This window comes from Cryptomeria japonica, chromosome 7 (assembly GCF_030272615.1).
Source record: "Cryptomeria japonica chromosome 7, Sugi_1.0, whole genome shotgun sequence".
Classification (NCBI taxonomy): domain Eukaryota; kingdom Viridiplantae; phylum Streptophyta; class Pinopsida; order Cupressales; family Cupressaceae; genus Cryptomeria; species Cryptomeria japonica.
Window position 1 is genome coordinate 832,148,856 of NC_081411.1, and position 16,304 is coordinate 832,165,159.

Sequence of the window (16,304 nt, forward strand, 5' to 3'; positions counted from 1 at the left end):
AAGTCCTTATTTTAACACCATCTTGTTCTATGAGCATTGGCCAATTTTTAGGGTTTTCCATAGGTTTATAGATGCACTTGGATAGTTCCAATGTTCTTGGTGAGCTCACTTTTCAGTTTTAGTGGGGTTTCAACAGTTTTTGCTATTTATACTAAGTGCTTACATGGCACTAATACTTTTGAGTTTTTTCGAGATTGTTCTCTTTCATTCTCGAAAAACACTACTATCTGTAATAAGTACTTGTTGGCACTGATTTTTCTAGGTTTTTCTGAGTTTGTTTTTTGGTCCTTGAAGAACATTGCTATTTATAGTAAGTGCTTGCATGGTACCGATCTTTCTAGGTTTTTCTACGTTTGTTCCCTTTGGCTCTCAAAAAACATTGCTAATAGTTTGTGCTCATGTCGGCATAAAAATTAACATCTTTTAGCTTCAGTTAGTTCCAGAATGTTCAATTCTCCATTTTCAATGTCTTGGTGAGTTATCAAAAGGTAATTGGAATTATTTTATATTTTCACTTGAATGTTTTAAAAGTATGCCCCAAGTTGGATGCCTAGGCCGTGGGTAACAAAAGTTGTTTTAAAAAGGTTATATCAAGAAGCAATAATCTACAAAAATCGTGATTATATCGCCAATCGTGGAGCTAGCCAATTCATTCCCAAAAAAAAATCTTGATTCACGAAAAAATTGTTGACCCGATTTTCAATGATTTTTCGTGTTAACCATGTTTAAAACCCAAAAACCGACAAAAAGTGAAAAAAATTGTTGCAAAACCACATAAAAACTCATGAAATTACTGAATTGCTCAAAATACGGCCCATTTTGAGACAGAATTAGAGTCAATGCAGAATCAACATGGCAGTCATCAACCGAATTTGAAAGGGCCTCAATCATCCTAAATCATGGGAGCATATGAGATTGTGTTGAAGCGGTTAGCAAATCTGCTCTAAATCGCAGCTTTAATATGACTCAAGCTCTCTACACAACCCACCCCATGGATTTGCAAAACTAAATTTAAAATTATAACTATAATGAACTATCATAGATGGCACACCCCTATAATTTATAATTAATACTGTAGAGTAGTTCTAAAACTTAAACTATTGTAGACTATTAATATATATTAATAGTTATATAATAAACTATAAATTAAAAATAATGTAAAATTTATATGTACATGTTTAATTCTTAATATAATATATAATATTTTATTTTTTTTGATCGAGGACACTCAAGTTTTTAGCCTAGTTCGAGCCCAAAGAGACCACTTATAGAGGATCTCTTCCCACGAAGCCATTTTTAGGGGACCGTCATTCCCCACACTTCACTGTTCAAACCCACGCTCAACAGCCTAGAGAAGGCACAAAGCTTGTAAGCTTAGTATCCCAATAGGGGTTTGAACCTTGGTGGCCACCTCACCAACGAAGTGTTTCTACCACGACACTAAGAGTCTGAAGACGTATAACATATATAGATATAAATATAGATATATGCATTTTAATTTATTATTGATATATTTAATTTTTGCTTAGACAAGGCCATACAATTCATTATATGAGCAATATATCCAAAGTGCTCCATGAAATGAATCTGAATGACAACAAACAAGCTTACATACTTGTAATAAAACAGCCTACATCACATAATCATTACCATTTATCTCCATCTAAAATAGTAGTTGCAAGCTAAGTATTGCCAAAACCAATGGCTTGCTAATCTTTTACTTCAACCAAACAAATGCCTTTTGTTGAATTCTACCCCATATTAAAGGACTTACCAATTGCCGTCAGGGAATATAAAGCATTGCAATTGTATAATATGATTTGATAAGCTTTCTCAAATATTAAACTACCCCTGGAAAACTCCTTGCCTCAATCACAATGAAAGTATTGGATCCCTTCAAAATGGCTTCCACTTTTACTAAATTCCTAACAGTAGTTGGATCACAGTCTGATAAATTTTGATCTCAGTTACTTAATAGACTTGGCTAATATTTGATCTCAGACTTGGAAACTATTATTTGTATTTGGTGACTGCCTTTTAAAAAGTTAACTGAATATTTGCCTATGTAATCAGCAATATGAATATAAACAACACAAATCTATTTTCTACAATTCATGGGTTAAACTCTATTTTATTTGCTCTCTATATTTCTATTCTATGGAACTGCCCTTAAGTTTTTTTTAAAAATGTTTTTGTCTATTTTTCTACAATTATTTACAGATTTTTTAAAAATTTGATTTTTTCTGATTTTTTTCCCAAACAATTTTTGCTGCTATGGGTTATATGGGATCTTTTTTTGAGGGAATAAAATATTCAAATATTTGAAATGCCCTAACTTTTCCCTCCAAGCTCTATTTATTGGGGTTTGGGCTCTCATTTTGGAATTTTGAATTTGCACGCATATTGAGATATTTTCAAAATGAACTTAGGAGTTATTCTTGGGATTGTTGAGGACGAAAATCCTCTGCATTTTGCCTAATTTCAATGGTGAAAGACCCACCCTAAAATGGTTATTGTTTCAATCAGAAAGTGTACAGGTTTTTTTTTGAGATTTTGGCCATGTGAGCTTGCAAAAATGAAGATTTATAAAGACTTCTGAGTTGGTCTTCATGGTTTCTGGTGTCATTAGATAAATTTTTCTCACATTTTGGTTCATTCTCCAAGAGTATTGATCTTCTCCTTCTAGGTATTGATCATTTGCTCTTTCTACAACTTAGTGTTCCAGCCACACATTTTCTCACATTTTGGTTGATTTCTCCAAGAGTATTGATCTTCTACTTCTAGGTATTGATCCTTTGCTCTTTGTACAACTCGGTGACTGAGACAGACAGGTTATTTGTAAGGTTTTGGATCCATTTGAATTTGCTAGAAGAAATTGCCTAAGTACAGTGTCATACACTTCTTATTGATGCGTGTGGGGCTCATGGAGTCAAAAAGCTATTTGAAGGCTACAAACACATCTTATTTAGGCATCCAGGTGTCAAGAAGGGAGTCAGGGATGTTGACTAGAGTTTGAAGGGCATGAAAAATTAATTGCTCAGATAATTTAAGTATTCACAAAGGAGACGAAGGCTCCTTAACTAGAGCTTACAAGACGATGTCTCTAAAAAGAAACAATCATTAACAGGAGTTACCAGTAACACTAAATATAAAGACTACCTGACTAACTCTAAGACTCTAAAAGAACTTAAGATGAAAACTAAGATGACCATTATATAATAAATATAATATTATTTTAATTGGGTAGACAAGAAATTCAATAATTTATTTCCAAGTCACCCCTAGATTTTCCAGTACCCATTTTGCAAGTGCAGAAATTTCTAAGTGTTATTTAAGACCCTAGGATGGTTAAGAAGATCCTTGCCATCTCCTTACCTCAGTTTGGTGTTCCCAAGGAATGATTGGTACTGTGAAAATACAGTTTTGAGCCAGCAGTTCTGCTCCGTGTGTGATGTGTCAAAGGAGAGATATTGCAGATTATTGTTGATTAAAATCTTTGGTATTTGGCATTGCTATATGTCTGTCTTGTTTGAGAATCATTTGAATTTCAGTATTATGTAATGAAGACAGCTAAAGAATAATGCTTGTTAGTTGCTTACTAGTTTATCCATTTCATATACATTGTTACTTGCAAATGAACATGAAAACAAAATGAATGATATCTAAAACAATTTCAACCAACAAACTTTGTGTTACTTCATTGCATGTTATTACACAAAAAATTGCAGGCAACCTCAACACAAAAAAATCAAGGGTATCCATTGCAACTAGCAAAGCATTGCAGAGTATGGGAGTACCATTGCAACTAGCACAGCATTGCAGAGTATGGGAGTACCATGATCCATCGCATTGTCTATGCAAAAATTTAAAAGTGATTTTTCCACTCTGATTTCCTATGAAAATTCTATAAATCATGTTCATCATTGGAAAGACATGCATTTTGAACTACGTTTCCTGCAATTTTCGGGTTTGGTTCAAATCATTGCATTGTTTGGTGGTGCTCCAAAGCACATTCTAGCAATTCTACATTTGTATATACTTTTAACATAGTATATTTTAGTGGTTATGAGTAATAGTTAATAGCTTTCGTTTATAGCAATCTTGGCCATCTATGGTAGTACTGTATGAATAATTATTATGCTACAAGGGTGGGGCCCCAATACAAACCCTAGTTAATCTATTTAAAAAAATTTGAAAGCATTCATCATGGTTGAAACATGAAACTGATCAAGGTTTCTCACATTCAATTTTGAGGCATCAACGAATCTCTATTTGGCAAGAGTTCTTATGGTGTGAAGAGGCTCTAGCGGCTCTTTATTTTCTTAATATTAGATCTAATAACCATGAACAATATGAAGATGCAATGGCAGGCCTCTATTTGGCTTCTTCGAGGGAATGTAAGTGGCTCGTTATTGAACGAGATTCTTTGGTGTGAATTCAAGGGCTTTGTAAAATGGAAAGCCCAAGTCATAAAAAGAAAGAACCTTTTGGAGGACACTTGAATTTGAGTTAAAGACTTGATGATATCTTAATTAGCTGCGATTATTGGGAGTGCAACAAAGTGGCAGATTTTCTTGGCTAATGTAGTAGTCAACCAATCTACTTTTTCATCTTCGTTTAGCCACTAGTTGGATTCTCAAGTTGAGTTAAATAAACTTTTATACGACCATATTTCACCTCAACTAGCTAGTTTGGGTGTCAATTCCATCTAGCCCATTGGCTAAACAAATTCATGATGGAAGATATTAATTTCCCAATATTTCTTATGATAGTCTTGTTCTCATTATTGAACATAGAAGTGGCAATCTCCTTTTAGGTTAAAAGTTTATTGATTTTGTTGTGTGACTGAATATGCTCATCCTTTTGCACATATGTGATGGACGGCCTTTAAATTTTACACATGTGATCTATTATTTATGAGTTCCATGGCATGTCTTCTAAGCATTCTCTCAATCACTTTTTTCTTCTCGTGGTATCACAATATTTGTTTGTCAAGGGTGTTTGGAGAAGGGTTTGCACACATTGCAACGAGCACTTTGTTGCTTTCTTGGTTGCAAAGGATAATGACCTGTTGGCATAGCTCTATCAAATCCAAGGAGCCCTTCCTCAAGGGCCTCTAGTTTCTAGTGGATACTTACGATTCAATTTCCATTGCCCCAATAATAGGTCTTTGAATTTGGTAAAATGAGTACTTGGTTCATTAATCTAGGAAGACACCTACAAGCATCCATCTTATCGAATTTTCAAGTACAATGGGATATGACGATGTCATCTCTTGAGGTGCACAATTCAATGTTGTGCATCCTCCTACCATATCATAATGGTTTTTGTGGTTCAAGTGTCAATGAGAAGGTGGAGCCATAAAGCACCAAGGGGATCAAAGTCACCAATAAACATGGGGATATCAATTTTGTCGATAAGGAACTACATGAATCTAAGGTTTTCAATCTAGATTTGAGGATGGTGTTGAAACATTTGTTTGCCATCCATACCAGTGATAATTGGGAAGCCTTCAGTCGCCAATGTGCTAAGAGAGCTCATAGATGAAGGAAGCCATTCATGGAGTGAAATTCCAAGCTTAGAATGATTATGTTCATGGTGTTTCTTTAGTTGCCAAGAAGTGTTTGCTCAAGGTGCTTTGAAGCAACAAGGTGGTAGCATAAGAGGGCCAACTAGCAAAGTTTATAGTTTTGGGTGTTTAAAAGGTGGATTTGACCTACCCTTCTAATCTATAATGGTGTTGTGTTCTCTACTCCTCTGCTACTATTTTAGTTGGTTAATGAATTGTTATCTTGTTTAGCCTTTCTTGGGTTTTTTATTGTTTGGTAGTTTCATCAATATGACTTTTTGGTTAGAATTATCAATTTTTGTTTAACTATAGAACCCTTGTTGTATAATAAAAGACAAATTTAAAAAGTATATACTAAAATGAAAAGCAAACAAATTTTTTCACGATATTAAAAATTAATATCTATTATAAATTTTTTACTTTTTAATAAATTTTAACAGATAACAATCTAATTTTTAACCATACAGCTGTTAATGAAAATTGCATTGTGAGGAAATAAAGATGCAAGGCAGATTGCAGAATAAAAATCAAAGCAACGATGTGAGGAAATAATAATGCAGAGGCAGCAAGAAGAATGTAGGAACGCGGTAGCTTCAATTTAACAGCAGTAATCAAACAGCATTAGCAGAAACCATACCACAAACAAATTTATTTTTTCTAAACCTTGTCATGCTTCGTAAAGCCATAAACCCTTAGGTTGATTGATTGCCAATGGATTTCATTAACCTTACTAACTTTCTAATCAATTTTGAGTGTCCATATGTGTCCTCGACAAGTCCTTTTCCTTAATTCCCTAGCAACCTAACTCTTCATAATCCATTTTCTTCAACAACTTAAAGGTAATTCCAGTAGTAGAAATTCCAACAATCAAAGTAATTCCCAAATTTCATTCTGTCTGCTTGGTTTCCCTTTGTAGTCAACCATCTTTGAATTGTAATCCTCTACATTTTTTTGCAAACATAGTTTGTTGTGTTTTTTTCCATTGCTAGAGTATTTTTCTGCTCAAAGTGGTTCCCACCTTGGCAAATATTGACTCTCCTTGTAATAAAATTAACTACAACCTTTTCCTATTCATTTACACACCAAGCAAACCATTGTGTATCTTATGCAACTGTTCATTTTTCTTGACCTCTTGATCCTGTCTCTTGAAGTACTGGCAGTTGCATACTCAGTGAGAGAGAACCATCTTCCTCCCAAATTTTCTCACATTGAGCTTGGAGTTTGCTCAACAACTCTTTGGAAAACGTCTTTTGTTCCACCTTCTCTAATGCTCACATGCAACTCTCTTCTTTTCGGATATGCTCTCTTGAGCAAGATTGCAAACCTGTAAAAACTGATTATCCAAGAATATGCTATCTTGGCCTTCATACAGAATTGGAAACGTGTAAAAAGGGACCCCTGAGAATCAGAAGGTTGACCACCAACTCCTCAAAAGTAGGAGATGATTGTAACTGTTTTTACTATGTTTAGAAATAGCTTTTAGCCGCTTAGTCTGTTAGGAACTGTTTCATCGTGGTTGCTAAAAATAGAGTGTCAGAGTTCTCTTAGAAATGGGTTTCTTTGTAAACAGAGGATCTATTAAACTTGAAGGCTTGTAACAATTCAGGAGGCAGAGAAAGAGTATGGAGTCACTGTGCTTCTTACTTTTGGTGTAGAGACTCATGTAATCCGCTTCCTTTCTGTAAATACAGGTATTTTTACAGATGATTTTTTACAGTCTTACTGTGGACATTTTTTATTTACTCTGTCTGCTGTGTTACGAGAAGTGTGTTTAAAACTTTAATGTTTCCAATGTTAACTGAGGAGCAGACCTGTTGCATCATTTTTTGTAAATGAAGATCTTTGATGACATTATCCAGTTACCAAAAGAAATTTCTTCAATTAATAACCTTTGTAAAACAATTTCTGAGATAATAACACAAAATCTTACTTTTATTAATCAGAATTATAGTAGAATATACAAAACATTTAGGTTTAGCAGTCAATGGTGTAGTGGTAAGGTCAAAAAATTGTCATTGTAATAAGCCAGGCTCTACCCTTAGTTGGCATGCGTTTTGCTTATAAAACTACCCTTACTCAAGAAACCAGGTAAGTTCAACTTCAAGAACCAGCACCATTTGGCTTCTTCAGCAAAGTGTTTAATGTACTTGATATACAAGGCATTGAACACATCATCTAAATTTTGCAATAAAAAATCCAAGATATAAATGCTTTTTATTACAATATTAATTCCACTGTCTCGCCATTAAGGGCAAGTCCATTGTTAAAGGGTGGCGGCGTTTCAACAGCCATCAGAATTCAAATCTCCACCAGGCCTACGTGCACGCCCACTCTTTGGCCTGTCCTGGGCTGCTATGCTTGCAGGTTCAGATTTCATCTCCATGAATAGGTCCCCCATTTGCAGTCCCACCATTAATGGACTCAGTTAACGCCCCAACTACAGTCAGGGATGCAACAACACCCTCACATAGTAAATCCAAAAAAAGTGTCAATATAAGTAACACATTTAGCACCACAGCATCTCTACACTTACAACTTGGAAGACTATATACTAAGATTTCTAAAAAATAATAATAAAATATCCCTTCTGCAGAAATGCTTATTTAATGACTACTTATTAAATTAACAGCCATTATGAGAAAATAAACAACCACATTACTAACTCTGTAATAAGCCAAACATGACCTAATTTACAGAATCGCATAATTAAACAACATCATCAATTGGAATCCAAATACCATTTGGTCAGAAATGGATTCCAAAAAATTTACAATGTTGGATACGGTAATTTACAGGATCCTTTGATGCAAATTCTCCACCAATCTTATCCAATGGATACATACAGTAGAGCAAAACCAAAATAGATATTAGGAATAAAAAAGGGGAAAACTTCAACCAATCATGCCACAAAATGAAGAAATACAAGATAAAAGTTAAAAAAAAATTTACTAATTGCAAAAATGAACTCGCTAATTCAATAAGCAACCTGACATTGAAACCCTAGAATTATAAGAGTATAAAGGTTTATGCACCTTAGAAAGAACTTTGAGGTAAAGGAAAGCTTAATTCGCTCCATTGGGATCGAACACCACAGCTAAAATTAATGCACCAATAACCAACGCAAGCCCAAGACAACAAAGAAACACCACCATCCCCAAATGGTCAAAAGCAACAAGTAATAATAAGATCCGAATAAGACTAAAGCACTCAGAACAAGTGTAGCACCCTAAATGCAAAAGACATTCTTTTGGGAGATCAAACTTAAATGCCACCGTTCTAATGTTCCAGAAGACTGAGATCTAGTGGAATAAATACCCAGAGTGACAAGAACCAATAATACCTGTAATAAACATGTATACAACTCGAAGGCTTTGCGCAACAGAGGAAGTGAATAACCCTAAAAGCTAAGAAGCGACGAAATTGGGAAGCAAACTTAACAACCATCATTCTAAAGCTCTGGGATGATAGCATTCAGTGAAATGAATGCCCAGAAGTAACATATTAGCAAACCAAGCACAATCTAAATAATAAGTGGATATCAGACGTAGTGACCTCTGTATCATGCATCAGAGTACTATCAGACCAAGCCTGCTTCTCAGGAACATTTGGCATGACTCAAGGTAACAGCAATACTACTGAGAGCACCGCATCCATATATTGGATTTCTACCATGCAAAGCTCGTTCAACTTATCTTTCGATTAGCTGCAAAATACTACTTAGAGCTGCAATGAGACTGTTGATCCGTGCACGGTGGGGTGATTTCGCTTAAGTGTAATTACCAACCTCCAGAACGAGGTGTGTGCATCCTGAAGAATTTCTTCACGGCAGAGCCACAACTCGAGCATCTTAATAAACATGGGCCTGCGATTGTCTCTCAACCTCGCCAGCTCAGAATTAAATCTACTCTAAAAGTGATGACTCCAACTAACAAATTACGAAACACATACATCCCCACACCAAAAAAATGCACAAACTCCACAATACAAAATCCAAGTCTTGTAACAAGCAACAACAAAAACTTCAAGAAAGCAAATAAAATTGAATTACCCGATCCTTCATTCGCCATTTGGAAACTAAGCCGCTCTCAGACGGTCCAGACGGCGTGCAAGCCTCAAAGGCATCATGTCTGAGGTCATTAAAATACACAGTCGGAGGCAAATAAACAATACTAGTGCTAGTATTAGCACTCGCTGTCGACGCTGGCACTGCAGCCGCGGCAGATGCAGAAGTAACAGCGAGGTTATCTCCCTGCACTAGTCTCCTGCTTCCAATCCCATCCTCAAACGCAATGCGTGCACCCATCTGATTACCAGCCATATTATTAACACTACTATTACTAACTCTATCCCCCTCCTTACTACACCCGCCTGAATTCAACACGACCAGATCTCCCAGTGCCATCCAAATAACACTAAGTTTAAACCCCCACCCGTTTCAACAACCCTTATTTCAAATCTTTCTTTTCCAATTTGTTCTTCAGTAACCCTAAATTTGAATAATTCTTCAGTAGGCCTGAATTTATAACCTGATTTTTTCTGCAGTAACCCTTCACCTCCGATTTCTTCTACAGTAACTCTGATATAAACCCTTCTCTCCTGATTGTTTTCTCCAAGTTGAACCTTCATATGCTGATTTCTTCCTCAATAACCCCAGATATACTTCAATCACCCCGAATATAAAACCTTGTCTACTGTTTCCTTCTTCAATATTACACTTCTCTGCTGATTTCTTCTTCGAAGCTGATAACCCTATATTTAAATCCTTGCCCGCTGATTTTATCTTTGACAACATCAAATGCAAACCCTTGTCCCTTAAATTTTCCTCCGAATTTAAAGCCCGCTAAATACCTTTTATTCGGCTCATCAACCCAAGCTAAAATAAGTGATATTGACAAATCCATAGGCCGCCATAGCTGTGGAAGAACATATGCAGGGCAAATCTTTCCAAAAACCGCAGATGAGGATTCCAGTCCTGTCAAGAAACGCAGCCGTTTTTCGTCGTCCGTTTTGTTTTTAATTTTTTGGGGCTTTTGCCTGGGTGGCTGTCTTATTACAGAGTAACACTGCCCTGTTTCCTAAATAAAACCCAAGTGGTATTTACTGCTGCATGAGAAGGCACAGCCGTAAATAGTTAAAAGTACTCAACAATGGGGACACTTGGTGTCCAAATACAGGCGAGCCCATCTGACATATACATGATATATACATGTGGGTATAAATATATATATCGTGTATGTATGCGTATACGTCGACTAGGGCTGGAACTACATGCAGCGGCGGCGGCGGCGGCAGAAGAAGAAGGTGGATGAGTTGCAGGTTAGTGGGGTGAATTTAACGGGCAGAGAGCCAATACACCATGAGAAAAAATAAAAGCCGAATTTTTTTAAAAAATTAAATAAAACAACTCGACTGGAGTTGAGTTTGAGATTTAGGTTTGCAAGGCCTTTTTATATTATTTTTTATTGACGGGATTGAGAAGGTTCATCAAGAGTTGGAAAGCACCTAAGAGATGATAAAGTGACCTTTGAACGAGTATGTGTATTCTATGGGTATGCTAATCCTATCATTTCAAAACAGATTTAATTATAATCTAATTTTTTTTTAAATCATAATTTCAAGAGATTTAATTATGTTTTCCATTCTTATCAAGGGTGTTTGGAATGTGATATTCTTTTTTGACAATTAAAATAATCTCTAATACGATGCAATAATGTCATAGATCAACTACTTCTATTAAAATATTTAAAAAACTACAATAGTTGCAAGTCTTGTGTAATTTACCAATTTACTCACAACTTTCAAGTAACATAGTAGAGGTTATCCAGTGACTCTAGGTTTGAATTGTAAGCTTCACCCCCACTACTATCCAAGCTCAACTAAACAATATTGAGATCTCTCACTATGTTAATTAGGAACGACTCCACTTTACAAACTATGAAACGCACTATTGGAAATATTAAAATAAAAATAACAAACACTAGACATATATGATCTTTTTTGCTTGCCTTTAATACACAAGATATTAGATTACAAGTGTGTGATACAAGGAAACTTAGGCATAGATTTACAACTAGTATACTTATATTAAAAAAAAAAATGTAAAATATGCCAAGAGATATCTTTAGAAGAGAATCATTGTAAAATAAATGTTATTCTAAAAAACTAAACACCAAGAATACAAATCCATTAAACTCCTTCATGCAAAAAGTTGTGAATCTAGTTGAAGACAAGTGGTGAGGGTTCTATTTTATTTGGAGTAATAAAATAACACCTCCACCAAAACTGAAACATGACATATTTCATTCATTTACCCGTCATTTGCATGTCAAATTGTTTCACAAATGGATTTTTGTTTATTGACATTTTGGTGTCATTGTAGATGCCTCTTAGCATAATAATTCAAACTAAATACATGATGCATCTTAAGCTTTCCCAGTATATAATAAAATAGATGAGCTTTAAAGATGATCGAGATGATCCTTTCTACTCTATGGACAAAGTTAGAGCAATATTTTCTTTGTACTAAAAATGGATCCATGTTGTTCAAGGCTACAAGTAAACTTCTAGGTAACACCATCGGGGAATCTAATAAGATGTGTACCATATTTAAACATGTTACATGCAATTTCGTTCACTTTTATATAATGTTTATTTTGAATTTATAAGGATCATAAATGTTTTTGCTAAAGATTTGATAGAATAAATTTGAATAATATCTAACTAAAATCTAAAACTTAAGACCCTTAACAAACCCTAAAGCTCTCTAAATCGTGGACTTCCCCTCCCCTGCAAACAAAGCAACATGTATAACATTATTCCCAACCCTAATAATAATAGTTGTTTATGTGTGAGGGGAGCCATACAAAGAGTGACTAGAGAAGTAAAGAATAAAAAATGAGGGGATAGAAAAAAAAAAAATTGATAAAAGTGACCAAGGTCACTGAAAATTTTATTATTAAAATAAAAAGAAGATACATAGTTAGCTTCAAAGAGAGTGAAGCAAATTACAAAATGTTCATGAAGCCCAACCAAAACAAAGGAATCCCAAAGAAAGTGACAAGAACCACCCATCATCCCCCATGTTGGCAAGCCAGCATGATGCACATTAAGAACAATCTAAAACTGACGATCTTTGCAAGAATATAATTACAAAGAGGATGTTCACAAGCTTATTTACGAGCCAAACTCAGAAGAAGAAGAAAGAGAATCCTCAAGAGGATCTATTGAACTGAACCAATCATTTGAGCCAGCAGAAATCACATCCAACTCCATACAAGAAAGATCAGGTCCCAAATCCATATCAAGAGCATATCGAACATCATCATCGTCCCTGAAAATATGATCCACAGTATCACCCACAACAGAAGGAATAGTTTGCAATGAAGGGATAAGCATTGGATCCACTCCATCACATTCACACGGGTGGATAAGCAAAGTAAAAAGCCCCAGAAAATAATCAAGGGCAGAAGACACCAAAGGGGGAGCCACCACCTCAAGCAAACCCCCAAACTCCTAGATAGCATCCTTGAAATCACCCACCTGCACACCAAATCTAACCACAACAAGAAGCTCACAAATACAAGTGTTGGCCATGAAATTACGAAAATCCACAAAACCACTAATGGGGAAGAAACCATTCTCTGGTCTATGAGAATTTAATAGGAAAACAAGAATATCACTAGCAAGTGTATCATTAATCACATACCTATATGCAATAAACCGAACCAATGGGATATCTTATAATAAGTCCATGATAACTGTGAGAAATCTGGAAACAACTTTAGAAAGGAGGGCAGAAGAGTTATTTTCCAACTAGGAATTACCAATCAAAGTTCAAATAGCCTCCTCTATGTGATTGCAACTCATGGAAAATGCCATTGAGAGTCTCTCAAAATAATATGAGACTTCAACCCTAACCTCCCAAGGGATAAAAATTTTGCTTTATATCACACATCAATTAAAGTGGTTGGAATTTAGACAAGGAGACATTATTGGATTTTACACCTTACACATGAAGGGATTTGAGTGCTTTGAGTGAATGGATTTTGTATAGTCACTCAAGGACTAAGCTCCTAGAATCACTTGCAAAAACCAAAAACTTCTACAACAAAGAAAAGCAAGAGCATAATTTTACAATATGGATGCAAAATATATTGGATCAATATGATAAATGTCGTGCATATGCAATACAATAAAATATGCATTTGAGACCTTCTTTATATAAACAAAGTCAAGAGATGAGACTAAATAGGATGATGACGAATATTTTAATCCCATGTCATGTGATAACTAGAGGATAAGATCACATGCCTACGATAGATTTCTAGAAAGATTCTCAGCTCACTAAGTAAACTTAACATTTTAATATGTGTGAAAGGGTCCTAACTAGAAACTAGTTAATAGTGTACCTTGTTCACACTGCAAAGGGTGAAAATGTATAGGAAACAAATGGGTTCACACTAACACCCCCCCCTTAAGTGTAACTTAGGAAAAATAATGAACAAACATGTAAATGATGCAAAGAATACAGAGATGGGCCTAGTCTATTAGGTCATATTAGGTATTCATGTACAAATGCAATCTCTTACGAACAAAGAAAAGGAGAAAACTCTCCTAAAAACCATGGTCCACATTAGAAGTGTGATCATCATCCAAAGGATCAAAGCTATCAACAATAACAAATTTTGAAAAAGGTATACTTGATCTAGATACATGATCAACCACTCTAGTAGCAATAATATTTTTACTCTGCAAGTCTCTAATGATAATTGAATCTAGCATGGATTGGACAGAGTCTTTCCTACTCCATCACAAGCAATATGATAGATTGAAATAAGGTTGTTTGATAAATGATGCTCACACAAAACATCCTCAAAGGTGTCATCCATAATATCAATATATCTCTTCCCAATTGCATGCATGTGTGTATTATTTCCCATCAAAATAGGTGGCATGGCACATGGCTCAAAAGAAGAGAATATGAACTATGAAGAATCCATATGATGAGATGCTCCTAAATCTACAAGTCATCTCCTTGATCCAAGACTCGCAGAAGCGTAAAGAGCTTGTCCTTTTATTCTTACCTAGCGTAGAAGCAAAACCTTTCTAGCATATTTCCTTATTAAACTGTTTTTATCAAGAAAAATAAGTTGACTCAAACATTCTGAAAGATATACACAAATAGGCTCCCCCTTATTTGATGAATTCCCCTTTGAAGAGGATTTGTTTTGCTTTTGATTTTTATGTGGATTTTCCTTTAATTTCTTTTGTTTCTTATCAAATCCTTTTTGTTCTCTCACTTGATTGACCAACAAAGCCTGAGATTGTGATGTTTTTTGAGACCCATAGAAATAAGCTTCTATTCTCATGAATAAACATCTTAGAAAAGGCTAAATATGAAGGTGTATTATATGTAGATCCCATAGTTAGCATGTGAGTATGAAAGTTAGAAACAAAATCATCATATCAAGATCTAGTTTGTTTGATGCATCATAGACCAATTCAATGTCCTTCTCAATTCCACATTCTTTACATTGTGCTCTTAGATCATTAACCTTAGTGATATAATCTTGGATGTTATCAAAGTTATTTGGATCAAGGATCATCAATTTGATAGCATTTGACTTCATCTGCAGTGCCATACAATGTTTATTGCCTAAAGGTGTTGGTAAGTATTAAGGAAAGTTACCTCTTAAATATTTTTCATGTAATAAGATAGGACATTTTGCATCAAGGTGTTCAAAAAGAGATAGAAATCATAAGAAGCCATTTAAGCCATGTAAGCCTAAATATCAAAATAAGGGTTATTATGTTGTTGTTGAAGGTGTCATAGATGATGAGTTGGATAAGGGAAATCCAGGAGATGAATTTGTGTTAATTTCTATCAAGGAAGATTATCCCACAACTACAAATTCTACAAGTTGCATTAATGAGGAGAAATCTTTGGCTGCTAAAATTGAGGAGAAGGATGAATGGGTAATTGTTAGTGGTTTATCTCATCATATGATAGGTGATAAGAGTAAATCTGGAAAAGTATGATGGTGGTATAGTGAGATTTGGTGATAACAAAGCTTGTGTAATCTGTGGTAGAGGTTCTATTTCTCGTGATGGTAAACACAATATCAATGATGTGTTGTATGTTTTAAAGCATAATATTTTGAGTGTTATTCAGATGGTTGATAAGGGATATAACTCACAATTCAAGAATGGCAATGTGATCTTGAGTAGCTCTAGAATTGAGAAATCATCAGGTACAAAGACTAAAGGTAATATCTTTCACTTGAAAGTTGGTGGTAAAAGCTGTTTGATTGCTCAGATTGATGAAAGTTGGTTATGGCATAAAAGAATGTGTCATGTAAATTTTGATTGCATGTCTAAGATAAGTTCTAATCAAGTAGTGAGAGATCCATCGAAGCTAATAAAGCCTTCTAATCCGATTTGTGAGGAATGTCGATCAGGGAAACATAAAAGAGTTACTTATAAAATAAAACAATATAATTCTAATGGATTATTGGATCTTGTACATACTAATATGTGTGGTCCTTCTAGAGTGAGAAGCTTGCAGGGTGACAGGTATTTCATATTTTTGATTGATGATTATTCAAGAATGATGTGGGTTACCTTCTTAAGGGAGAAGTCTAAAGCATTGGAGAAGTTCAAGATTTTCAAAGCTACAGTTTAAACTAAGACTAGATTGAAGCTAAAGTGTCTGAGATCTGACAGGGGTGGAGAATTC

The 16,304-nt window shown here is 35.0% G+C and overlaps 1 protein-coding gene across 2 annotated transcripts in view; it reads right to left on the minus strand.

Moving 5' to 3' along the window:
- Positions 1-10,987, minus strand: part of LOC131074294 (regulatory-associated protein of TOR 1) — a 71,865-nt gene extending 60,878 nt beyond the window's left edge. Inside the window, exon 1 of one of the 2 annotated variants that reach the window (XM_058010879.2) lies at positions 9,618-10,986. In XM_058010879.2, coding sequence (XP_057866862.1) covers positions 9,618-9,971 — 354 coding nt within the window. In that variant the 5' untranslated portion in view covers positions 9,972-10,986. Of the gene's footprint in view, positions 1-9,617 lie in introns of both variants that reach the window. The other variant, XM_058010880.2, reaches the window with a different exon arrangement.
- Between the last annotated feature and the right edge of the window lie 5,317 nt (positions 10,988-16,304).